The sequence below is a fragment of the Acartia tonsa genome, chromosome 3 (assembly GCF_053477335.1).
Source record: "Acartia tonsa isolate MP-2025a chromosome 3, ASM5347733v1, whole genome shotgun sequence".
In the NCBI taxonomy this organism is placed as follows: domain Eukaryota; kingdom Metazoa; phylum Arthropoda; class Copepoda; order Calanoida; family Acartiidae; genus Acartia; species Acartia tonsa.
The window spans coordinates 43,899,806-43,925,959 of record NC_137262.1 but is presented as its reverse complement, the minus strand read 5'-3'; the positions used below and the strand labels follow the sequence as shown (position 1 = coordinate 43,925,959).

At 30.7% G+C, this 26,154-nt stretch overlaps 1 protein-coding gene across 1 annotated transcript in view; it reads left to right on the top strand.

Moving 5' to 3' along the window:
- LOC145314290 (uncharacterized) overlaps positions 1–24,975 on the top strand; it is a 128,124-nt gene extending 103,149 nt beyond the window's left edge. Inside the window, exons 7-13 of the mRNA XM_080154145.1 lie at positions 8,220–8,291; positions 8,676–8,769; positions 11,846–12,157; positions 20,031–20,238; positions 20,652–20,917; positions 21,187–21,248; positions 21,583–24,975. Coding sequence (XP_080010271.1) covers positions 8,220–8,291; positions 8,676–8,769; positions 11,846–12,157; positions 20,031–20,238; positions 20,652–20,917; positions 21,187–21,248; positions 21,583–21,766 — 1,198 coding nt within the window. The 3' untranslated portion in view covers positions 21,767–24,975. The remainder of the gene's footprint in view (positions 1–8,219; positions 8,292–8,675; positions 8,770–11,845; positions 12,158–20,030; positions 20,239–20,651; positions 20,918–21,186; positions 21,249–21,582) is intronic.
- The last annotated feature ends 1,179 nt before the right edge of the window (positions 24,976–26,154 follow it).

The following is a 26,154-nucleotide window of genomic DNA, read 5'->3' as shown; positions in this document are numbered from 1 at the left end:
AAAAATAAAATGAGGAAAATAAGAAAAGAAAGGACAGGCAAACAAAATTTATACAATAAATGTTCATCTATAATACAAAGTAGAATTATGTCTATCCGTCCGTCTGTCTGTCTGTCCGTCTGTTCGTCCCTTAAGATCTCGGTAACCACTGAACCGATTGGATTCTACTTCAGATTCTTCAGGGAATATATCTACTGGACCTGTGGTGGTTTTAGGCTATTTTCTTGGGGGGTGGGACACCCCCCCCCCAAAAAAAAAATACCCCCCCATTTTTTTTTGCTGAAGATTTCCTTGGTCCTTTTGCGAATTTCGCCAAAATTTTTTTTGATAACCTCTTGTGTCAAAGCCCCTAGAGGCTAGGGGCCAATCCGCTAGTGTTATCATATGCTAAAACTTTTTCACGTTCACTCATCCCTCAAAAACTTTCAAAATGCTAAATGGTAGAAAGATAGGAATCTTAAGGAATAATACATTAAAGACATTAAATTTATGTACATCCAAAATGGTGATATACAAAACTATCCCTTCTGTATATTAAACTTTAAAAGTTTATGAATTATATATATTTATATTAATTTAAAAATTTTAATACTGTTCGTTAGAACCAACCAATTAGTATCCTTAATTTTCAAGCCAGTAAAGGAGAACAGTTGTTTATAAAACTTTGTGTACCATTATAATTTCAATGCTAATGTCCCCTTCCTGCCTGGTATGAGAGAGAGTAAAATATAGAGAGATTTGGGGAAATACTATAAATAAGATGGAGAGGCCTAATTCTTTATCGTTATCTTCTATATACACTATACAGGCACGTTTAATAGTTATAACAATAGAGTAACAGAAATACGAGTAGGTATAAAATAAAGTATAACAATAGAGTAACTAGTATAAGAGGAGATATAAAAGGAAGCATAGGATGAGACTTTAGAACAATAAACACCATACAATATTATTCTAAACATTTGCACTTGATGAATTTGTTAATGAAAAAAAAATGTGGGTATCATAATGAACTCTTGAGGCTGTTACAAGTCTTTGCATGTGAAATGCAGTGTAACGCACTCAATCGTCCAGGGTATTAAGAAGTGTAACTCTAAACAGACAACCAACTCTTTGATTGCACAATCTTTGTCGGAATTTCCCGACGGTGCATCATATGTGGGTATCATAATCCAAACATACCTACCTTATACCTGTCACTATATTAGAAAATATTAATCCTAAATCAATTTTTTATCTACATAGGTTTATATTTTTATTAAAAATTACAAATGCTCTCTTTAGATAATCCTTTGGCTACTTACCATTTAGAGATAATTAATTTTTGAGTGGGAGGGGCTAAATAGGCGTGGCTAAACCCCCAGCGTTGGTGGGGATTATCCTAGAATTTGCTTACAACAAATCTTCAAATAAACACTGATTTAATCAGGGAGGGAGGGGACATTGGGGTATTTATTACACTATCCCCAAAAGTTTTCTTATTCGTTGGCTTAACAACTTAGGAAACCTTTAGTGAATTTTGATTGGTTGGTTCACTAAGTTAAGGGCAAAACTTTTCAACCTACAGAAGGAATAATTTTGTGTATCATCATTCGAGATGTACAACAATTTACCATCTTTTCCCTTAATATACCTGGATTTAATAAAGTTTAAGCCAGTTCACCTCAAAATAATTGTCATATTTTTCAAGCAAGCTACTTAAATTATTATATTTTTATCCCTGTTTGAGGATTGGATATAAAGGTAAAGGGTACTATGAACTATGTAAAAGTAGGCGGAGACTGCAATTTGTTACAAAATCTAGTAATCAGCAAATAGGGCACAGTTTTAAAAAAAAAATTCAAAAAAAATCTGTTAAAACAAAAGTTGAAATTTATAAGAATTAAACTTTCCCGCAATTTTATCCTTTACAATGAGAGTTTGTTTGAAGGGTGGGGGGTTGGTTATTTGCTCCTTTGTAGAGTAAAGGATTTAACCTAATTTGTTTTGATTGCAACTCTAACTAGTAAACCTTTCTAAAGACAATATATTAAAGTTCATGACAATACAAAAGTACTGAAGCCTAGATTGATAATGTACTGTTATTTCCTAAGGTCTATAACTCTAGAAGCAAATGATAGCTAGTATATACAAATACACTACATACATACAAACACAATAATACAAATGAGGGGTGTACCAAAAACAAATGAATACTTTGAGCCCTCTTAAATTAGAATTATTGCTGCGCTCCTAGCATCCAGATGCTAGGTAATTGAAGGTGCAAGAAAAGTAGGAATATAGCATAAAACTATCCAGGGATACTTAAAGAGCTTTCATAAAATGAAGAACTAATCGGTTCAGTAGTTATAAAAATCTAAAACAAAAGACAAAATAAACCTTACTACTTTATATAATAGGATTGAATTTATTTTCGTTCAATTTTATTTCCAGTTAAAGATGCACAGGTCTCCTTAGCAAAACCTTAGATTAAAAAAAATCTCGAAAGAAACGGACAACAGGGCCTTCAAATAGGGTACAGTGGTGGTCAGAATCCATTGGAGAATAAATCTTAGCTGCTCCTTCTTGCCAGATATTGCAATTTGAAGTTTTGTGGTAAAAATGCCTATAATTACAAGAATTCCAAGGATATATGCATAAGTGAACACCTTAATTCATTTAATAAAAAGGGCGAGTTTAACATTTGAGGAGTTTAGATATCTCTTCATTTGTAAACTACACACTTCATCACCATTTAGAACAATTTTTACTACTATAAATGATGTTTTTAACTTCAATAAGAGTAATAAATAAGGTACTATAAGCTTAAAGAGGTTTGCCCAATATACAACTTTATCCTAAAGGCTGTTACCCTGGAAAAAACTTAAGTTTAAGTTTACATATGGCCAAAGTTACTTTTAGTAATTCTGCTTCCCCCCCCCCATACTCTCACAACCTACCAACTTTAGGGTGGAGGGGGGGGGGGGAGCATAGTAATACTATTATGTGTTTCTCAAAACTAATTGAAGTATAGAGGGAAAAATTTTTATGTGAGGTTTTTATGCCAAAGTTATGTAAAAATTATGTTAACCACCTTCTCTCCCCCCCCCCTTGTCCTGACATAATTGGGGGGGGGGGGGGGGGGGTGGGTGTCAGAAGATCATTCCAATGTGTTTTAAGAAAATATTAGAGATACATATAAAGCTTTTGGATTTGTATTGTTGTGGGACCCAAAGCACTTTTACATATATTGCTGACCTCTTCCCCTCCCCTCATAATCAAAAACCTAACATTTTGTAAAGAGAGAATGGTTGGGTTGCAGTTGAAAGGTTACTACTATGGTGTGTTACTAAGAAACCACTAGAATTGTAGCAGCAAAGCAAATATGCTTTGTTGTTACATCAAAAGTAATTTTAACAAATTTTGCTGAATTCACCTTCCAAGCCCCCTTTCCCTCCCTATTGCTTTACAATCTCTCACCCCACCCCCCCCCTCCCTCCAAATAAGTAATAGAAGGGAGTATAGCAATACCCTTGTGATTTACTTGTAGATTACTCAAGATATAGAGTGCTTTTGGATTTAAACTTTAGTAGGTCCTTAATTACTTCATAATTGAACAAATATTGCTGACCTTTCCCCAACCTCAACCAACCCCATCCAGAAAAATTATATTGCTGCTCAATTTCCTCCACCCCCATAAAAAAAAAGTTAAAATATTGCTTGCCCTCCCCCTCCCTCTCCAGCTACCCTCCATACAACCTCACCACCTGTGTTTTACTCAGAAACTACTATAGCAATAAGGAGCAAACATTGGAATAAAACTTTTAGATTTCAAATTGCTTCATATGTATTACCTATTCAATGTTTGGGAAAGGAGCAATGGGTTAACAATAATTATTTTATTAGTCCAATAGGCTGGAGGAGATTATATAGCAAAGTAATTGTACTAGATTGGGAGGGTTGTAGTTGAAATAGATATTTATAAAATTAAATATACCCTGAATATCTCCAGAGGTTTCTAAGAATATACAATATTATTTACCTGTGCCACTAGCCACTACTTCAAACAGATGGAGGGGGGGGGGGGGGGGGGATCAGCAATATTTGTAAAAGTAACTAATATCCAAAAAAAGCTTAAATCCAAAGTTTGCTTAACATCATGCAGTGATTTCAAAGTAACACAAGATTATTTTTCATATCCACTGTCCCTCTCCTAATAATTTGTGGTCTAAGAAGGAGGGAGTGGGATGGTTACAGCAATATTTGCAAGAGATTTTGATGGCTACTAAAGTTTAAGTACTAAAGCTTATATTTCCAGAAACTTTGGGCCTAAGAATCTTACATATAATGTTTTCTTTCAATACTTCAAGTAGTTTTGAGTAAAACATAATACTAATACTTTGCCCTCCCCCCTAAAATTTATGGGTTGCAAGAGGGGTTGAAGGGGGGGGGGAGGGGTTGAGAGTATTTTAAATATTAACTTTAGCAATATGTAAATTAGAACTAAGGTTTTCTTTACTGGTTCCAGGGTAACAGCCTCTAGCTTAAAGTTGTAAACAGAACAATGTACCTTTTTCTTTAAATAATTTCTTTAAAGAAACAAAATTTTCTAAATGGGGAGGGACTGTGTAGTTTACATATGCAGAGACATATAAACTCCTCAAATGTTAAACTCACCCATTTTATTTGATGAATTAAGGTGTTTTCTTATGCATATATCCTTGGAATTCTTGTAATTTTAGGCATTTTTACCACAAAACTTCAAATTGCAATATCTGGCAAGAAGGAGCAGCTAAGATTTAATCTCCAACGGATTCTGACCACCACTGTACCCTATTTGAAGGCCCTGTTGTCCGTTTCTTTCGAGATTTTTTTTAATTTAAGGTTTTGCTAAGGAGACCTGTGGATGGTTAACTACTAAAGAAATTATTTAAAATGTATTTCTTGTATGAATGGTTAATTTTGATAATAATGCCAACGTAAATATCAGTCAAAATTCCTTTTTTGAATACCACACAATAAATATTATATGTAAAAATAAAATCATAGATGAATTTAATAAAATAATCAAAAATTATTTTAAAACATCCTTCTGAATCTACAACACATACTCTGTAAAATGCATTAACTTTTGATACGGATTGCATTTTTATGTTTATATATTCCTTACTACAAAAATATTTACATGTTTATATATATATATTTAAACAAGGATAATAAATCAAAAAGTTGTAATGCTTCTTGAAAAATGTGGTTACAGATTCAGTACTTTTAATTTTATTCAATACTCTAATATACTTCATTTATAAGTGGATACTAATACAGAAGAAGAATTAGGTTGCTAAAATGGATATAATTTATAGGTCAGTTTGTTCATCCAGTAGAATGGGGGGGATGGGGTAAAGGGTAAAATTCCAATATGGTTTATGTCGATGATTTAATAAAAGTGATTTTATCTTAATGTTACGTATGATCGCAGAGGCACATTTTTATACTATTACATGTCTGAAATAAGATATTATTGTAAGAAACCTATTCATACTATGCATATGATTGTAAAATTCATTTAAAGTTATTTTATATTAAGATTTCATAAGTTAGCTGGCCTAAAATCTTGTTATAAAGGGTCATAATGCTTTACATCAACCAACAGAAACAAACTTAGCATTGGAGAGTTACTTTACTACCAAGGCACAAGAACAAAAATACCCGAGTAGAAAATGAAATGCATTAAAGTTTTGAAAAAAAGTAGTTTGTAAATATGCTGTAGGTATAACCTTTCCTTCAGAAATGTTTTTAGAAAATGGGACACTCTTTACATTACTTTAAAGTTAAACAGTCAAATATGTTTCAAAAGTATGCTGTTATCACATTATAGTCATACAGCCCGTTCTAAAATGCCTTTTAATGATTTTTAAAAGCGAAGCTTTTCTATAATTAGGGTCGGTCCGTCCGTCCGTACGTCCGTCCGTCACGGATAGCTTTTTTCGTTAATTTAGACTTGTTAGAAATGTCCTATCGATTTCAAATTTTGCATGGTGATTCCTTTAGTAGTTAGGTACGATTTAGAAAGCGTAGCAACTCTATAATCATTACCAAAATGTCCGTACGTCCATTTTAAACATGTTGATTTTTTTACTTTTTTAAATAGCTTTTTTCGTCAATTTAGGCATGTTAGAATTGTCCTATCGATTTCAAATTTTGCATGGTGAATTATATCATTAACTTAAGAAAGTTAAATAAAGTAAAGATTTTTTGGAATATACACTTTGCTTTGACAAAGGACCTTTTTTTTTAAAAACACAAAATTTTAAAGCCATGAGTAACTTTTTTGTAGTTTCATTGTTGAGAACTGTGTTGCATTTTATGTACTTTTCTCTTTCATATATTTTCTTTAAACAAAACTTGTTTTAAATTAACATATAAAAGAAAATTATATTGCGAGAGCTAGGTAGCTGCATCAAAAAAGTTTAATAGGATTCGTATTAAATTTTATTACTACAAACTTTTAGCGCAGCTAAACAAATCAAACAAACGAACATTAACAAAAAAGAATCAGGCTCTACTTACATTTTGTAAGTTACTAACATTATGACTTGCCACCCATAGATTCATCAATTAAAACTTCCACCAATGTGCTACTTTTCAAAAGCAATTAGTTATATCCATCATAAGCTTTAGATTGTACATCATCGTTACATGAATCTTAGTAAGTACATGATTTTAATACTTTTATCATGAAATTACTTTATCTAAAAATGCTTTCTACCTCGTGCACAGGCGTGTACAGGAATTTTATCTCTGGTATCTCATCAGGGTTGGAATGTTTATCTAGACACACACTCACAGCCACACACATACACACAGAATTTTATATACAAATTCCTTTTAACACTGAAATTTGTACACACTACCACACACACTAAAAATATTAAACGTTGATTGATTCAATCATTTTTATATCGCCTATCATTTGTAATTAAATTGCCACTTTGTCTTCGAAACTATTTAATATCCGGTGGATCAGAACCGGCTCTGAGCCATATTAATCATGTATTGTAAAAACGAATAATTATAAAAAATCGTAATATAATGCCAGGGCCAGCAAAACTGGAATTAATCTTTAATTTTTCATTTTATGAAGAAAGCTGGAATTGTATATTCTTGTTTTATTGGTTATTTATATTAACCCCAGAAAAGGAATTATTTGTTTATACGTGGTTTAATGTAAAAAGAAAATATAAAACTTTTTTGAACAGTATTTTTCTTTGAAAATTTATTGAAACAAAATATAACCACTTATTGTAATAAAACCCACTAAGCTAAATATAGTATTTTTAAAATAAAATAAGCTATTAATTTAGTCAAAAATAAAATGTAAACTAATTGAAAATGAGATGCTACATAGTAGTTAGACAATGTATAAATCGTATAGGCTTAGAAAATGTTTATAAGCATTATTTATAATAGTTTAATTGAACAACCAAAGAGGAATGTATTTTAAACTAACTAGTAAACTCTGTATGCATCTATGTAAGTTTAAGGTCTTTTTTCTGGATTTTGTTAGGAATGTTTATTAACCATAAACTAGGTTGTTTCAGGGCTGTATTCTTTTCAGGGAAGTAAGGATACATAATTCAAAAAATCAGTTTATTTTTTTGTATTAATAAAAAAAACGAAGATTCTTTATAGCCAAAGAATAACCAGTATGCCAAACTATTAGTAATTAGTTTAGATTTTCGAAAAAACCTTTTTGCCTGATTTTTTTGTGAAAAGAAAAAGTGTATAAAATTTGAGTTAACTGGGCTGTTTGAAGGGTTTTGTGGTCATATTGTCAGCATTTACGTACTATTAAGATGCATACGCATAAAACAAGGAGGACTAGGTTTAATAACAGTGGATTTAATTTAGTTTTTTTGTATCGATTCTACTCCTATATTTGACTCAGTCTTCTACAAATTATCTTTCTTTCTATTTTGTTTCTTTCTCACGCTCTCTTCTCTTCTCTCTCTCCCTCTCTCTCTCTCTCTCTCTCTCTCTCTCTCTCTCTCTCTCTCTCTCTCTCTCTCTCTCTCTCTCTCTCTCTCTCTCTCTCTCTCTCTCTCTCTCTCTCTATGTCTATTGGACGTAATCATTATAAAATTAAGAAGTTCCTATTCCTAGAAGTTATTGGTACTTTTTCAATTGTTTAGAATATAGTCTCAACGCAGTCTCTAAATAATTGTTCTTTTTATCTTCAGGTATTTTGATATTGTAAGAGATGTGCGCCAAAACAAAGGTTCTATCTTGAAGGCTTCAGTTGAATATATCAGGTTGGAAGATTTTTCTTATTTAATATTTAAATACAAAATTTGAACGAAAAAAAAAATGATTCTTTATAAGCAATGTCGTTCAACCATTACGGTATGATAAAAGTGTTGAAGGTGATTTTTAGGAAGATTTTGTTTCATTAAATTACATTCTATTGCAACAAAATTTGTTGTGCTTTTGTCTAACATTAAAGTTATAAATGAAAAAACTTTCACATAAAAAAGAAAAAAATTAAAATAGCTAAGTAAATGAACATTTATTTAAACCAAATATCGTGTTTTTGCAATGGAATATGATTTTAAAAGTAAACTGGTTTTAAAACTTCGTATGAATTAAACGCAATTGTCCTTATTTTGTTATTGTTAATATATATATATTTTTTATAGGAAATTAAAAGTTGATCAACAGAGGAAGCTTTATTTAGAGGAGAAATGTAAGCTTCAAGAATATCAAAATAAGAAGCTTCTACTTAAACTAAAGGTACTTTTTAAAAAGTTTATAATCTATGTTTTTGTTCATTAAAAGGTTCATTTGAATTTTTATTTAAATATTCTCACTTTGGAAAAAACATTTCACATATTCTTACCTTTTAAAGTCTCTGGTATTTTTAGAATTATATAACATCAATTTCAATTTATACAAGCGGCTACACCCCTAGCATCTAGGGGCTCTGTATGCAAAGGTTTAGGGAAGAGCATAAACAATTGCCTAAAACCATCGAAAGGCTTAAATCGAGAAATAAATAGCCTAAACCAACTTTAATATCTATGTAAAAGCTTCAGTAAATTTATTAATCATAAGTTACGAGCAAAAAGTCCTTACTTTTTAGAATAGGATAATTAAGATCTTTTTCCACTAGTTAAGTTAAAGATTGCCTATTCTCCAAAACGTGCTATAAAGAACTATGACGTCATTGTCATTTTGTTAATCTACGGGTAATTATTATCATTACCAAACTTTGTAGCAGTTTAACTTTAACAAAGCGTTTAACAAAATGCAATCTTTATACTTAATCATAATTAAAATCTAAAATTCAAGTAAATGAAATTGATTTGCAGTAAAAGTGTTGATATTTAGGTTTACATACTATACGCATTGCGTATTGATTTAATTAACACCAGTCAAACAGCCAACTCTGACTCAAGTGACAAAATACACCTGTTTGTAGATAGGGGCCTTCCTTCAAGTTTTATTATTAAATTAATAAATATTCCCTTACTCCTATTATATAAAGTAGTAAGCTTTTTTTATCTGTAGCGAAGGATCTTACTAACCACTAAACCAAAATACTGTGAAGCATCTTATAGCCAGGTCACGAGTTGGTTTTAGGTTATTTCAATTTTAGAAATAATGTATTTAGATATGAAATTTAAAAAAATTGTTGTATGAAAGATGGTTTTGGGGTGGGTGGAGGGGAAGGGGAGGGGTGGATGTAAAAATTGCCATCATCACGAAAATGCACTCACAAATTTGCTCAGTAAATGATTGCAATCTTTGAGGCGTAGTTCAGGGGGTGTCTTTAATTTGCAATTTAAAGGAAAATAATAATCAAATAATAAGTTGATTTTTCGCATGTAAAAACTGTACTTCGAATTATCTAACCGGGAAAGCAAAGCTTATCTGTAGATATTTCAAAAACAAACCTAATGGATTTCTAGTTCTAGTTTCATGTTTTTTGCTCGAATATTAGAATATTTTCTTTCATTATTTTCATATTTTTATAGCATAGTAGAACCATATTTTCATCTCTAAAGGAATGGAAAAGCAAAATGAAAAATTTGAGACTTCACAATTACATATGTCGCCTGACGATGCATGTTAGAAAGTGAAAAACACCCCCTTTCTTTTGTCAAGGTATGCCATAGCTTATTTTAGCACCCACCCAACTCAGCCCAAGCATACCACTCTTTTCAGTGGCAGCTAAAAACAATTCAATGTTTCTTATTTGCACCAAAAGATCGGTCGCCAATTCGTTTTTTCGGTGGTAGTATGCAGAAATAATTGTATTTTGTTGTAAATATTTAACAGATTTACTCATGAAGGGAGGAGACATTTACTTTTATTTACACTAGTCCCCAAAGTCTTACAATAACGTTTTCTTATTTTTTGGCTTAACAACCTTTGGGATTTTTATTGAATTTTGACTGGTTGGTTTATTTATTTGAGTGTCCAAACGTTTCAACCAATATTTTTAATCTACAGAAGGGGTAAGTTTGTGTATCATCATTGGGGATGTAAATCAATGTAAAACTGTTGATTATATTTCATTTAATTTTTGGTAGTTTTGCTTTGAAACACACTGAAATGGCTTTTTAAGACAATTAATGCTGTAAACTTATTGGAAATAAGTCTTTCAATCCAAAAGAAAAGAAAGAAATGAAAGGGGAGAATGCATTAGGTGTAAAAGGGAAGGTAAAGAAAGAGTTAAAGGGTTGGAAAAGAGTAGTAATTTCTCAAGGAATCTATAATTAAGGTGACCAAATAAGCAGGGATCCCAATGGACAAGACAATGGACGACAAATTATACATCCTGAATGATAACAAAATTATATCCTTGTAGAATATTATTGGTTCCTTCTGTTACTACAATCAATCAATCAAGATTTAATAAGGGATCCACAGTTTTTAATCCAATGGAGGAGAAAACTTTGGGTATCCGTGCATTTTACGGTCCCATGTATTCTCCCTAACTGGCAAGTAAGACACATTAGTTTGAATTTAAAAGGTTGGATGTACCAAATGATCTTGCTAAGATATATCGATTTATTTTTTATCTTACATAAGGTTTAAAAAAATTAACAGACAACGTTACTTTGTGGAAATTTTTGATCCTTTAGAAAAAATCCACGAAGGAATCGGAAACGTTTCTATTTCCTCTCCAATTTGTTTTCTATTTTTTTTTCTCTCTGCATACAATGAAATATACACCAGAAAGGGCGAGGGACAGAAAAGGAAACAAGGTTTGGGGAGAAGAGGGGGGGGGGGGTAGAGTTTTTGGGGGATGATGCTTTTTATATTTCATTGTCTTAGAATGTCACTTTTAGAGCTTAATATGTTAAAATGCATTGGTTAAGTGTGAATGGGTTTTGTTTAGCTTTTTCCATTCCCCTTAGAGTTCCTATCAATGCATTCATGTTTTTGGTTTTGCCCAGTAATGCAATTACTCTATTCGATTAGTTTCTTTTTTTTGTTCACATATATGTTACAAATTCTTATTTAATTTACTATATTTGATTTTTATAAGACTAAATTTCATAATTAAACTCTGAATTGTCGATGGATTGGAGAGCAGCAATTTAGGGTAGCACCTAATAAACGTTTTTATTATTATAGGTTTACTGTCGGGCAAAGCTCAGAGCTGGATCTTTAAATCATTTTAGTGGTGAGCCAGATCGGGGTGAGCCAACTTTCCACCAATGAGAGCACAGCATTTTGAAACTGAAATGCCGCGCTGTGATTGGCTGAAATTCGGTTCACCCCGATCCAGCTCAGTTAGAACCCCCAGACAAAGTTTGTCTTGCGAAAAGCTTTGTGGTCTTATACATTTTTTCTCTAGGAATACGAGGTACAGATGAAGAGCTACGGGCTGTGTGTGACCGGCGGTGCAACAACTCTGGTTCCCGCCACCGCCGTAGTGACCACCACCGCCGCCCCGCCAACAACACAGCCGCACCAGGCACCGCTAGCGCCCAACGCAACGCCGCCACTCCACCACACAACTGCCACAAACGGCGGCCTCGGAGCCACCGTGCAGGTTTCGGCGGTGGTAACCGGGTCAACTGCCGCGTCGTGGAAGCAGTCAAGCTACGGCGGGAAGGCAGTTCAGTTCACCGCCACACAACACAATAAAAATTTACACATAAAAGAGGTAAGGTTCTTGTTTTTGATATGTTTTGCAGTTTAATATGGATTAAGGGAAAATTAATGTATACTAATAATCATGATAAACACAAATAAACGTTCTGTAAATTATGAGATATGGTAAATGATTAGACACTGCTGATTTCTAGATTTGAAAATTTGAAGAAAAAATTTTTTTGTCATTGAATGAAGAACGTTTTTATAACACTTTAGCAACCAGAATAATTAACAGTCCAATGTCCCCGTTCTCCCTAAAGTCAATAACATTTGTTATTTAGGCTTATTCGCTTAATTTGTACGTTGACTAAAAAATATTTGGATGAATAGACAAAGATAAATAAGAATATGATACATATTGCAGATATATGCTTTATCTTTGCAATACATACGGAGATTATCATACAGAAGATTTACTGATAATACATGAAGGTTATGGTATCTCTTTTTGCATATTGGCTAAACACATACAAAATATCTGAAAGACCTTCATCGCCTTTTTCATGAATTTTAATTTTAGTAATAATGTTATTATTAGAATACTGCTGTTAAAGCAAATCATTCATATTAAGGAAAAATGGGTATGCATAAACATTATTAAACATGTTTATAGCATAAAAATATAACTTGAAAAAATGTAGTATTTCTAAGTAAAACTACTGTGTAGTAGCCTATATCACATATGATCTAGACTTCAAAAGCCTTTGATTTATACAGAAATAGGAAAAAGGAAAATAAAATATGCTAAATTTATCCTTTCCCATCTTTTAAACATAACTTTTTTCTCAATTTTATATAATATTTGTAAATCTTATTTTAGAACACTTAGCTTTAAAATATTTTTTTTTAATAGTTAAACTAATCCTTATATAAAAGTAACAGGATCTATGTCTGTCTGTCGGTACCAATGGATCTCGCTAACCGCTTTACCGAAATGGTTCTCCTTTACAATATAGTTTCTTCATAGGTCCCGGAAAGGTTTTTAAACTAACTTGGAGAGAGTACCACAACCCTCTCAAGAAAATCACCCTTATTTTTTTTAACTTTTAGTTTTTGAAGGCTGCCGAGCCCTGATATATCCTGTCTTAAATATTTCTTTCTTTTTATATTAAATATTGTTTAGAAAAATTTAATTAAAAGTTAACTTATTTTTATCTATAATGTGGATAATTAGTTCTTTTGTTCAATATTATTTAATCTTAATTTTAATATTAGAAAATTAATTATATATAGAAGATTAAATATTATTATTTTTTAAAATTTTCTCTCTCTCTCTCTCTTTCTTTTATTCTTTATTTCTTCCTCTCTCTCTCTCTTTCTCTCTCTATCTATCTATCTATCTCCTTCTTTCTTTCTTTCTCTGTTTCTCTTTTCTCGCCAAATATATGCTTAAAGGATTCCAAAATATGGCAAAATTGTATTTCTCGCACACCATTGAAGTGAGACAAATTGGGTAGTATCCATTAGTCCTTCTTCTAATCATAAATAACCCCTCCCCTTACAGGTTGTTAATAAACAGGGGTAAGACAATGACTGATAAATTTAAATTAATCCCAAATGATATATAACACAAAATTACCCTTCTGTAATTTACAATTAATGGTTTAAACGTTAGGACACTCACTTTCATGAAGTTATATATTAACAAAATGCATTAAAAGTCCCGAAAGTTATATAGCCAACGAATAAGAAAACGGTATCTAAAAGTTAAAAGAACCCAGAAAAATGCGTAGTTTTTTTCGGGGAGGATTTGTTTTTGATAGGCTAATGTAAGTGAAATCTTTTTCTATTTCTATGTATTAGGGGCTACCTGTTTGCTTTCTTCTACAATACCACATTTCTTAATGCCCCTAAAAATTTACTAATCATCATTTTTTGCGACTCAAGTCTCAACTTGCTTCATTAGAGTGGTGAACTGGGTGTATAAGAGAATCTGCCATAAAATTGTATATTATAAATTGTCCTGCATATATAGTAAAGTATTCACATTATTTATTTATAGTTTAATATCCCCGGAGAATAAACTCGGGATTCATGCTTTTTATTTTTTTAAACATTATCATTTCATTATGTTTTTGGATATCAAATTAATCCCTTTGAAGTAACAAAATGAAGAAAAAAAACAATATTTTAATCCTTTTTTGATTATACTTTTACAATTTAGCAAAGAGATTCTTACAGACATACGTAGGATAATTAAAAATAGAAAATGCTACTAAACAAGGATGACAACATCCATAAAAGCGAAGTACTGAAATCAAACGGTAGAACAAGCAAACATAAACACTTAAGTGCCGAAACCATGCAAAATATTAATGCATCACAAAATTCTATATTAAACTTGCTGCCAAATTGCGTAAATACAGTTTTCTGTTTTATGACATACTTACATTTTGGGACTTGATTATAGAGATGCTTTGCTTAAGATATTATATTTACTTGTCCTAAGAATCAATATTCCAAAAATCAGATGAGTAGGATGATTATATCATACAAAAAGTGTTGCAAAAAAAGTAAAAAATCAGCATGTTTTAAATGGAAGTACGGACATTGTGGTGACGAATATAGTGTTGTTACGCTTGCTAAATCGTACCTAATTGTTATTGGAATTATCATGCAAAGTTTGAAATTGATAGTGCCATTATAACATGTCTAAATTAACGAAAAGAGCTTATTATAGAAAAGCTTCGCTTATAAAAAAAAGATAAATCTTGAGTAATGTGGTTAGTATTAATTCTTTACCTCACGGGAGTTCATATTACAATTTGTTTTACAATATTTCCTTTATCATTGTTTCATACTAATGCAGGAATAAGGTTTAACCAACAAGCGAAATAATTTTAAAATAGTATTCGGGGGGCAGATGTAAAGGTCGTCAATTCTTCTATGTGTTGACCCCCAACTACAGCTGTAAACACGTATAGATTTCGTGATTTTTATCCAAATTAATTTCGTTGTTGGTATAGGCTTTCTTTTTACAGGCCAAAATGTATTTTAAATTCCCAATCGTCCTCAAAACTTTTTTCACAATTAAACATCTTTATATTATGACTAATGAACGTTGTTATCCTTGTTTTTTTTTTCTAGAAACTACACTTTGGTTTTACAAAGAAGCCTTACGTGTTACATTACATAATGTATTATTTAAATACAGGATGGGAACAAATTTTATTTAAACTTAATCAAAAAAAAACTGTCTTAGATAAATTTTGTTTTTAAAGATTCTATTAAATTGTTATTCTCTGGTTAATTTTATCATTTTGAAGGAATTTGAAATTTTTTGACCGACAACATTTCAGTTATTCATTCCAAGCATATTTATGCTCCGTTAGAGGCCTTTGTATTTCATATATGACCTTTTATATAGCAACAAACCACCGTAAGTCCTTTTACATTAAATGGCTTTGAATTGTTTTCCAAATTTGCAACTAGGGAGCGGCAAGATTGCCCAAATGAAGAGTTGCATAACGATTAATAGCGATGTATAACATTTTGTATCAATTGGAGGTGTCAAATTAAAAATACACAAGACACTTCAAGTATTTAAGAGAGTAGACATATTTTCATCCACCTAACTGCTTAACTTGAATTTACTGGAAAAGATATTATGTAACAAAATTTATGCATATATTTTAGACAGAATTAATGATATATTGATTTTTATTCCGTATTTACAAAAACAAAAATATTAATTTATAATATAGATATAAATATCATAAAACTAAAAACAATTAGGAACATTAATGGCAACATCAATAAGTTTAATCTAGAGAAACAGCCAGTGCAGTGGCGTAAATTTTTGACACCTCCTTAACCTAGGGTGGTTTGAACTTTAGGGAGATGTTAAACAATTAATCAAAAACGGTGGTATATATATCATCGCCAGGGGATGTGAGCCTTAGAGTGCAAAACATAAATTTAGTGTGGTATATCCGCCACTTAATTTTACCGTCGTGGGGAGGGGTGGAGGTGTTAGATGTCTCTACATCCCTCTTCTGAACGCTTATGAACAAAACATATTGTTTTACTTTTAATAAGATATATATTGTCGTGAAAAGAATGAAGGAAAATTATAAAATATTTAATTATAAAGACTAGAAAAGTGTGTGTAAATTATTCCCTTGTGGGCGAGTCTACAATTCATTAGATTAATATAAAGATACGTGTAGCATAGGCAATCTTTTGTTTAGTAAGATCTCGCTATCGTGCTAGGGAAGCTGGTTGCTACTAATCGATGTATAAACAATTGGATTTTGCACCAGATTTTCATGTACTTTAATAAAGTGATACTCCCAGCTGGCTAAAAAACGACATATCCATCTCCTTTACCCAACCCCTCCCCTCCTACTGAACGAACTGACCAATAAAATAGGTCTATGTTAGGAACCTAAATTGACGAAAAAATTTTCCTGTCAATATATCCACGTAATATATATCCATTGGATGGTTCCATGATAAGAGCTGTTCTGGTAACTAGCAAATGTGATATATCCGCGTAAATGAAGATTTACCTCCCTTGGGAGAATATACCACAGTAATAGATATATCAAAAACGTATAATTCCTGTAATGTTTAGGGATAATTTAGAAAGTGTAGCTACACAAAATGTCCGTATGTTCATTTTAAACGTAATATATTTTGTTTTTAAAATTATCATCTATAATACAAAGTAGCTTGATGTCTGTCCGTCTGTCCGTCTGTCCGTCTGTCCGTCTGTCCGTCTGTCTGTCTGTCTGTCCCTTAAGATCTCGGTAACCGCTGAACCGATTGGATTCTACTCTTCAGGGTATATACCTATTGGTCCTGTGGTGGTTTTAAGCTATTTTCTTGGGGGGTGGGACACCCCCAACCCCCCCAAAAACAAAAAAAATTCCTCCCATTTTTTTTTTTTTTTTTTTTTTTTTTTTTGTAGAAGAATTCTTTTGTAGAAATATTCTTTTGTAGAAGAATTCTTTTGTAGAAGATTTCTTTTGTAGAAAATTTCTTTTGTAGAAGATTTCTTTAATTCTTCTTATTTTTTTTTGAATTTTTTGTTGTTGTCATCTCTTGGGGCAAAGCCCCTAGAGGCTAGGGGCGAAGCCGCTAGTACATAATAACATACTACAAAATTGTAAATTTATCTATATTTTATTAAAAATTTGTATTTGTATGTTCTTTTGGAATATTTGTATTTGATAGGAATAGCAATAAACATCCCTTACTCCCACAAACAGGGATGCTGCTTCTTAGGATAAAAATGATAATATTTTACTGTAAACTATCAGCTCCGCCCATAACACCTACTAGGGGCTCTGTATTTAAAGGGGCAAAAAGAGGCTTCTAGAAAAAAACGTTAAATAAGTTCAGTAGTTATTGAGATATTAAGCTTTAGACAAAAAAAAACCTTACTACTTGCAATAATAGCATAACTAGTCAAATATAAAATTTGAAACTAAAATCTTTTAATTCGATTTTTTCTTCTTATTTATTGCTACAAGAGAGAAATTTTTTTCATACTTGACTGTATACTATATCCCCCTGTTACTATGAATCAGCTTTGGTTAATTGTTTTTCAATACACTTTTCCTTGTTCATATACCTCGCTTACAGGGCCTTCTTATTTTTATGTTTTAACGGAGGAATTCTACCCCCCCCCCCCACCCCCACCCCTGGCCCCCCATATAAATAATGCCCCTCCTCCTGACAATCTAGTGTCCAAAAGAGAGATAAATTGATGTGTTTACCATTTACTTTGCATATATTGAGAAATAGAGCGAGAGTAACAGATAGATAGATAGCAAGATAAATAGATAGATAAACATTCTAGATAGATAGATAGAGAGTTAGGTAGGTAATCAGATAAATTATTGATAGTTAGTTGTTATGGTAGGCACTATACAATTTAGAAAACCCATTGCATAGTAAGATAATTAAATTCTATAAAAAAGAGATATATGTACATATATTGTTAGTTAAAAGATGGTTAGTTGGATGGATAGATATATATATATAGTTAGATAGATAGACTGATGGTTAGATGCATAGATAGATGAACATGGATGTTTTGTCTGTGTTTGTTATTTTTGCAAGATTGATAGATGAAAGGTTAAGGGAATAGGCAATATAAGACAGTTGAGTAGGTTGCAAGTATTCTCTTTTCTATATCCTATTTATAAGTAAAAAGTTTTTTTTTTGTTTGTTTGCTGGGAAATATCACGAAAATGCTGGTTCTAATTGGTTCTACTATTATGGGAAGCTTTATAAATGTTTTGGTGTGGTTTTAGGCTATTTCTCTTTACTTCTTTACACTCCCTTAGAGGTTAGGACGAATCAACTATGATTGTTAAAGTATAAATACAATTGGGTCAAATAGATGTTTATAGCCCAAGAATCCCTCAACTGTTTTATTGTAGATTTTGATCTCTTCTAAATTTCATGGTTGATATTTGGATATGAATTATCATTTTTTTATCTGCCCTACCCTACAACTATTGTATTATACTTGTTTAAGATACAAGAGTTTTATATCTTTAGTATTTACTTATTTATTTTAGTAAAAATAAATATAGAAATAATACAAAATCTTTATAAAAACAAATAATAGTCAAAAACATTCCTCATAATGTTTATATTTTTAGTATATTTACATGACGTGTATTTATTTACCTAAAAATATAAAATATTTAATCTTCACCAAAATAGAATTTCATATATTTATGCATCAAATGGATATAGAATACGTGGTTATCTTGACAGGGGAATATTGTCGTCAATTTAGGTTGTTAATATGGCCCTTATCATTGGTTTGTGCGTTCATCAAGCAGAAGGGGAGGGGATGGGTAAAGTTGATGGATGGGGAGTATCGTTATTTTACCTAGTTTGGAGTATCTCTTTATTGAAATAAAAACATGAAAATCCAAGTTCCTTCTGATTTTAGTGCTTCGCTTTTATGGATGTTGTCTTTATTTTTAATGTATATTTTACTTAACAAAAATGAACTTTAAAACCAGGCTACTATTCATGCATAGCTAGAATGAAAAAGAAAAATTGGAAAGGCTTTTATTTTTTGTTGTAAAATACAGGAAAACATGCAATCTTACTTACAAATCTAAATAATAGAAGCTTCATTCAATTAGAATGCTTAAATACTGGTTAAGGGTTCGAAGTGCATAGATGGTGATTAATTAACTTCCCCTGTAATATTTTTATTAAAATAGAACTTAATTGTATCCTGTCTTATTTAATCGTAGAAACCTTTATTTGTCTATGACATTACCATTGAAAATATAAATTCATTAATCCAAAAGTGCTTCAAGCCTTCCTAACATTCTACAAATTATTTTCCATTGTATTACCAATACAATATTGTAAAAAATGTACATAAACTATTTTACTTAGAAAACATACACAAATTTAATCATGCAATTTCTGCATTATTTAGACTTAAAGTTTAAATTTACGCAATTTTATAAAGAAATTTATAGAATTTAAAATCAGTTGTAACCGTTTTACCAAATTGAAGAAAAAAATATAATACATGGACTGACGGAATATTGGGCTGTTTAATACACTAGTCTCCAAAGTTTTCTTATTTGCTAGTTTAACATATATGGGGACTTTTATTGAATTTTAATTGGTTGATTCATTAAGTTGATTGTCCAAACGTTTTCTTATTTGCTGGATTAACAACTATGGGGACTTCTATTGAATTTTAATTGGTTGATTCATTAAGTTAAGTGTCAAAATGTTTCAATCACTAATAGTAATCTACAAAAGGAATGATTTGTATATCATCAATATATCGGCCAGTGTTTTATCCCTTATGGCCGCTACACTTCTACTACAAAGACTAATCGTTATAGGAATTCCTCTTTTAAAAATCTAAAAGTGTCACCCTATTTCAGGAGGATGATCTGGACCTACCTGACACGTGCAACCTGTCAAGCTGTCACGACCACCTGTCCTCCTGTCACGACCTGGACGACTTTATGGAGGACGACAGCCACCCCGTGTCGTCGTGCGACCCGATGTTGTCCTCCCCGGCACCGAGCTCCACCCTCTCATCCTCCTCTCCAACTTCCATCTATAGCAACGACGAGGCACTTTCCACAGGTACATTTGATTCCAGGGATAGGACAAAGGACGATGAATTAATCACGACCATCATGCAAAACAAAATTCTTGGGTTACGTTTATAAAATTTTACTTCTTGCTTTATTTTCCCAATCTCATCTTTACCCCCAATAAATCAAAGCTACCAATGACAGAACAAGTTAATGAGGTTAATTAATTTTCTCATCTCCTTTTTTTGTTTGACTTAGTTTGCTTGTATTCTTTAGGCCACCACAGGACCAGTAGATATATTACCTGAGAAGCACAGCCTTTTCAGTCCGATAGTTACCAAGATCTTAAGTTTCATACAGACGAACAGAAGGACAGACAGACATCATTATACTTTGTATTTTAGATTACTTTCTTAATAGAGCAACCATTCTCTATCTTAGATTAATATTTGTTTAATTTAGATGAGATGTATGAGCCTATGTTAACAGTTCAGGGTGCCCACCATCTTAAATATGTTCACAACAACGAGGACCCTGTCCTATCCCTGGACCATCTTCACACCCACCACACACACACCCACACCACCTCCTCCTCGCCAGACAACAACCCCTCCTCCCCCACTGGTCACAACAACCGCCTGCAGGGTGGCCACCACACAATTAATACAGCAAAATTTTTTACCACAACAACCACTAACAAAAGACAAATTTCTGATAACGTTCAAAAGGTAAATTTAGCACGTTTGAAATGTTCTATAAGTTTGTTTATCCCTCAATTTCCTGCTTGTCTTTCAGTCCGTAATTTGAAGCTTTTTAAATTGCCCTTTAAATTTGTCGTCATACTGGTCTACCATTGTTCAATTAAAATGTATACTGGCCTGCCATTGGTACATTAGTCTGAGTATTAGTCTATCATTGGTCATTTAAATTGTATAAAGTTATTTTTATAGGCACTATCTAATCATTTTTTGGGGTTTACATAACATTTATTTTTTAGATGTTGGGTGGAGGTAGAACTACAGATGTGTACCTAGTGAGCAGTACCAGTAACAATAACAGGTAACTAATATTGTCCTCGTTTACTGGGCTAGAAAATTATATAAAAATGAAAATTATTTAATGCTGATTAAACCTGAGAGGTAGAGGGCATTACACTAGTCCCCAAAGTCTTATAATCTACAGAAGGTGTAATTTTGTATATCATCATGGGGATGTAAATCATTTTGTCGGTAATTGGCTTATCACTTAGATCCCTGTGATGTTAGAAAAAAACACAAGAACAAATATTGTCATTTATTTTTTAAAAAGATTTTACATCTGTTCAAAATTATTTGATATTTTGAAAATTTTAAATACTATGTTCAGGCATTTTAAATAACTTTGTTTTTCCTAGGTCAACTGTTGGAGATAGTTCAAGTTTCTGCCGCCAGGAGAGTCGAGACTCACTCATCGAGGTCGCCCTGGACAACACTGAACAGATTGTCTCCAAGCTGCTCGGCAAAACCGCCAACAGTGTCCGCGCCGTGCTGACCAGCGGCAATGGCGGACATAAAAATGCCCTGGGACTCGACCTATGATTTGTACAAAGTTAAAAAAATATGTTATATTTCAAGACATTTATCATTAAAATGCTAGATTGTAATGCAAAAAAACGACGCTAGTCGGCGCTACAGTACAAAACTTGGGACTATATATATACGTTATAAAACCTACAGGATGTGGTGTCTTATTTCAAGAAACAAATGACTATTCAGCCACTATTCCTAAAGATTTTATGTGCTACACAGCGAATTTAAGTTCAAAGTTCTGCCCCAAGATGGCAGCAGAATCAGTGCAGTGCTATTTAAAAATAAAAACTTTAAATTATTGTTATCATGAAGTATAAACCTATAAAAAAAAACTTTGAAGGTATCTTTTATAGAAATTGAAGTATACTAAATCAGATCCCAATTATGCAAAGGTAGAGAACAACATTCAGGGCTTGGACAAAAAAGCTGCAAAAATATACATGTACAAAAATAATACCAAGATCAAGTGTCCTTTTTGAAGCCAGCTTTTTGTGCAAAAATTGCCCATATTTACCATCTGTTATGATTTATAATAACTTTAGAACAAGTTTAGATCAAAGTGTCTCTATAAAAGATAGCACCTATAACAAAAAATTAATACAATTTGACTTAAATTTAAGAAAAAATGTAAATTTCAACTAACCAAATATCATTGTAAATATTAAGAAATGTAGAAAACCTTCAAGATTGTAAATAGATTTGGCTTGGATTAATGATTGTTAAACTATTTAAAAATTATGCAACATAAACACAAAATAATTTTGGGCCAATATTTATTTTAAAATTGTGATACAACAAAAAATTTAAACCTAAAATGCTGTTATTCTATAGATTTCTATATAAGTAGATTTTATTCTAAAAATTAAAAATAACATCTGTAAAAGAAACTTTAGAAGAATAAAATCAAAAGTATTTTATTCTTAAAATTGTAAACAGACCAGCTTATAAAGGGAACCAGAATATTGAAACTATGTGTCTTCAACAACAAAAATATAATAAGGTGTTAAATAACTGGTAGGATTTAACATTTTAATTCTTTTTTTTAAGTGAATACAAAATTGAAAAAAAATGAATTTAGAATTGACAGAAAATTTTAATCCTTCTATGCTATTTACACTTTTATCAGTAAAACTGCAGCCAAGAATAAGGTAAAATATTGAAACTTTTCAACCAAAAAAATGTATTTTACCTTTATTTTGGACGGGATCAAACTAAATATTTAAAAAAAACTCTAAAAATTTGTTAAAACTGCTTGTGTATGTTTTTATCATAATTATTATATTATTATTATTATTAAATATGCATATCAATGTTCATTTTTAAACAAATATGTTATTAATAATTAATAAAAAATGTTATTAAGTTTTTAAAGTTATCAACCAAAAGTTATATATAAATTTATTGTACAATGAATGAAATAAGAACTTTTTAAATTTTTTCTTTGTAAAATGATTAAAAAGTTTTCATTTAAAGAGCCGGCTTTCTTCATAAAGTAAATTCAACATATTTTATTTTGCTTAGATTATATGTTAAGAAATGAATTTTAATGATATTTATACAGGGACCATTACTGAAAAAAAAAATATTATTTATCCCTAAAAATTATTATAAATAGCTAAATTTTATGGTCCATTTTAGTGAAACAAAAATTTGAGAAAGTATACTATGACAAAAAAATATTATTAGTTGTTTAATAGATGTAATTTGTGACTCATAGAAAATATCCAAAAATAAAGCACATTTTACATTTAGCTTAAAACTTTTATCATTGTTAATAAATAGAAATTATTTTTAAACAATAAAAATTCAGCATTGCATCCAAATATATTTTTCTAACCAAAGCAATTATCATCAAATAATTCTTAAATTTCTACTGTTTTAATGATTTTGAAAGAATGTTACAACATAAAATACATTTGAACTTTTTTAATGTGCTAAATAATAATGGTGCGCTATTTTTATTTATTTATTTGTAGTAAGTTAAATTAAATTAAATCATAATATTGGAGAGGTTTGTCATTAAATTAGCAATCTTTAAAAAAAATATATATTATTTTTCGAACTAATAGAAAAAAACAAGAAAAGAAAAACACATTTTTAGATCTAAAATAGGCTTTAAAATCTCCATTAGAGAAAAAAATATGTATGTTATATGTATAAACTGCCAAAAGAAGATTTTTTGTTGATCTGTGTAAAAATTATATTTAAGTTTTTTGTTAGTATTATAATTATAATTACATATATTTAATGATATAATTAATTAGTTTTGCTTTTGATGTGATAGTTAATTACTGAACCAAAGAGTAGTTTAACAAGAATGGTTATTATAGAGTTTATTATATGTGAGATGGGGGCTTCAAAAAATGTTTACCTTTTGTTACTCTTTAATATTACTTTAAGATTGTTTAAATTCTTATTATAAAAATTACATTTTTTGAAACACCCAAAATTTGATTAATAATTAGTAATATGGCACTTATTATTTGTTGAATATTAATCTTAAAACATTAACTATAGCCATTTGTATAAAGTAAGCCAAAAAAATCTACAAAATAATTTCTCAAAAATCCACCAAAATTCTTTTCAAAAATGCTGAAATTACTAACTGTAGCTTATTTTTGCCCACTAATTTAAAGATTTAATCTTTAGTGTTTTATTTCTCTAAATTTACTGTTAAGTTTATTGATAAGTTATTATTTATATCATAGAATTTAACATTTTTTAATGTTCTCTTTGTTATTGTATACTCTGTTGAAAAATGATTCTTTTTTTGAAATTTTTATTACATTTCTTTAAATTGAAATTAAGATACCAAAAACATTTAACTTAAAACGCTTTCAAGAATAAAAGAAGTATTACAAAAATAATATTTTACAATAAGGTAAAACCTACTAATTTTAAATTGTTTTTTTAAAGAACTGTAGTAAAAGTTTTTTAAAAAGGAACATTATTTATACAGTGTAGAAGCTCTTTTCTGTCTTACAGTGTACATCTCTCTATTCATCTACTAATTATAAAACTTCTACTATGCATTTATTATTATACTTGTTTTATGCTCTGTATGACCTATTTAGATGTAGATTATAATTATTAATTAATTAACAAGAAAAATTATTATTATTATAATAGACTTTAATTATTATTGATATTATGTTTAGTGAGTTGAATTGTTAATATATAGTTAGATATATTCAGCAATAAAAGTTGTAGATTCAAAACTAATTGTTTTTTTATTAGGGATGGATTTTTTTTCTTAAATGTATGTATGTCGCACGTCCGTCTATCGCCACAAATGCCAAATATACTTGTAATTGTTCTTTAAGCACGGCAACTCTATAATTTTATGATCTAATTAGTCTTTACATCATTTTGGCTGTCATTTTTGCGTTCAGATTTTTAACCCCCTCTAAATATACTTAATGATGTTATAGAAAATCTTAAATTTATAGTCTTTACATTAATACTAGTGGCTGCGCCCCTTGCATCATGAGTTGCCATTCAGTTTAGTAATTTTGTGCTAGTTGCTTCGCCCCTAGCCTCCAGGGATAAGTTCAGAGAGAGTTCACGATAATTGCCTTAAACCATAGCAAGACATCTATGAAGCTTCCCTGAAAAGTACAAACCATTCGGACCAGCAATTTCTAAGATCTCAGTCTTCAGACCTTCTTACTTTATGATAAAGGATATATATGTATAGATATTTTCTTAATTGTTTTGGTAATAATGTACCATTCATATTCAAAGAGGTTTCGTGGTTATAAAAGATAATATAATACTACGAGTAATTGGCGTTTGCTCAATGTTCATTAATATTCAAATTATCTGTCAAAATTATATTTTTAAATATTTGATTAAGAGGCGGTTATAGCATTACTTTTTCTATTACAATGTATTCCTAGAAAATATATATGATATTGCATAAAATTTAATTTGCATGTTTATTCCGTTAAGTATTGATTTTTAAGTCGAGCTACCCTAGAATAATTATATACTATCACATTCAATTGTCCACTATCTAAAATTAAATTAATAAAAAACAAGCAGTTAGAGCTCAATTACTAATATTTTTTCCAAAAAGGGTGTCGTGGTTGAAAATACATACATAATTAGTCCAATTATAATGATACAAGTGGCTTTGCTCAGAGCCTCTAGGGACTTTGTCTTCAAGAAGACATCATGTACCTTGGTATTAAAAGTAGGAATGTCATCTGAAACCGTTTAGCAGTTAACGAGATATTGAGCTACATCCGTATTTCGTACTGACTGACAGACGGACAGACATTGTTCTACTTTGTATTATAGATTATTACTTCTACATTATGTCAAAGATATATTTTACTATGTTAAAAAAATTCAAATCTGAATAATGTTATTAATGCCTATTTTAAAAACTCCAA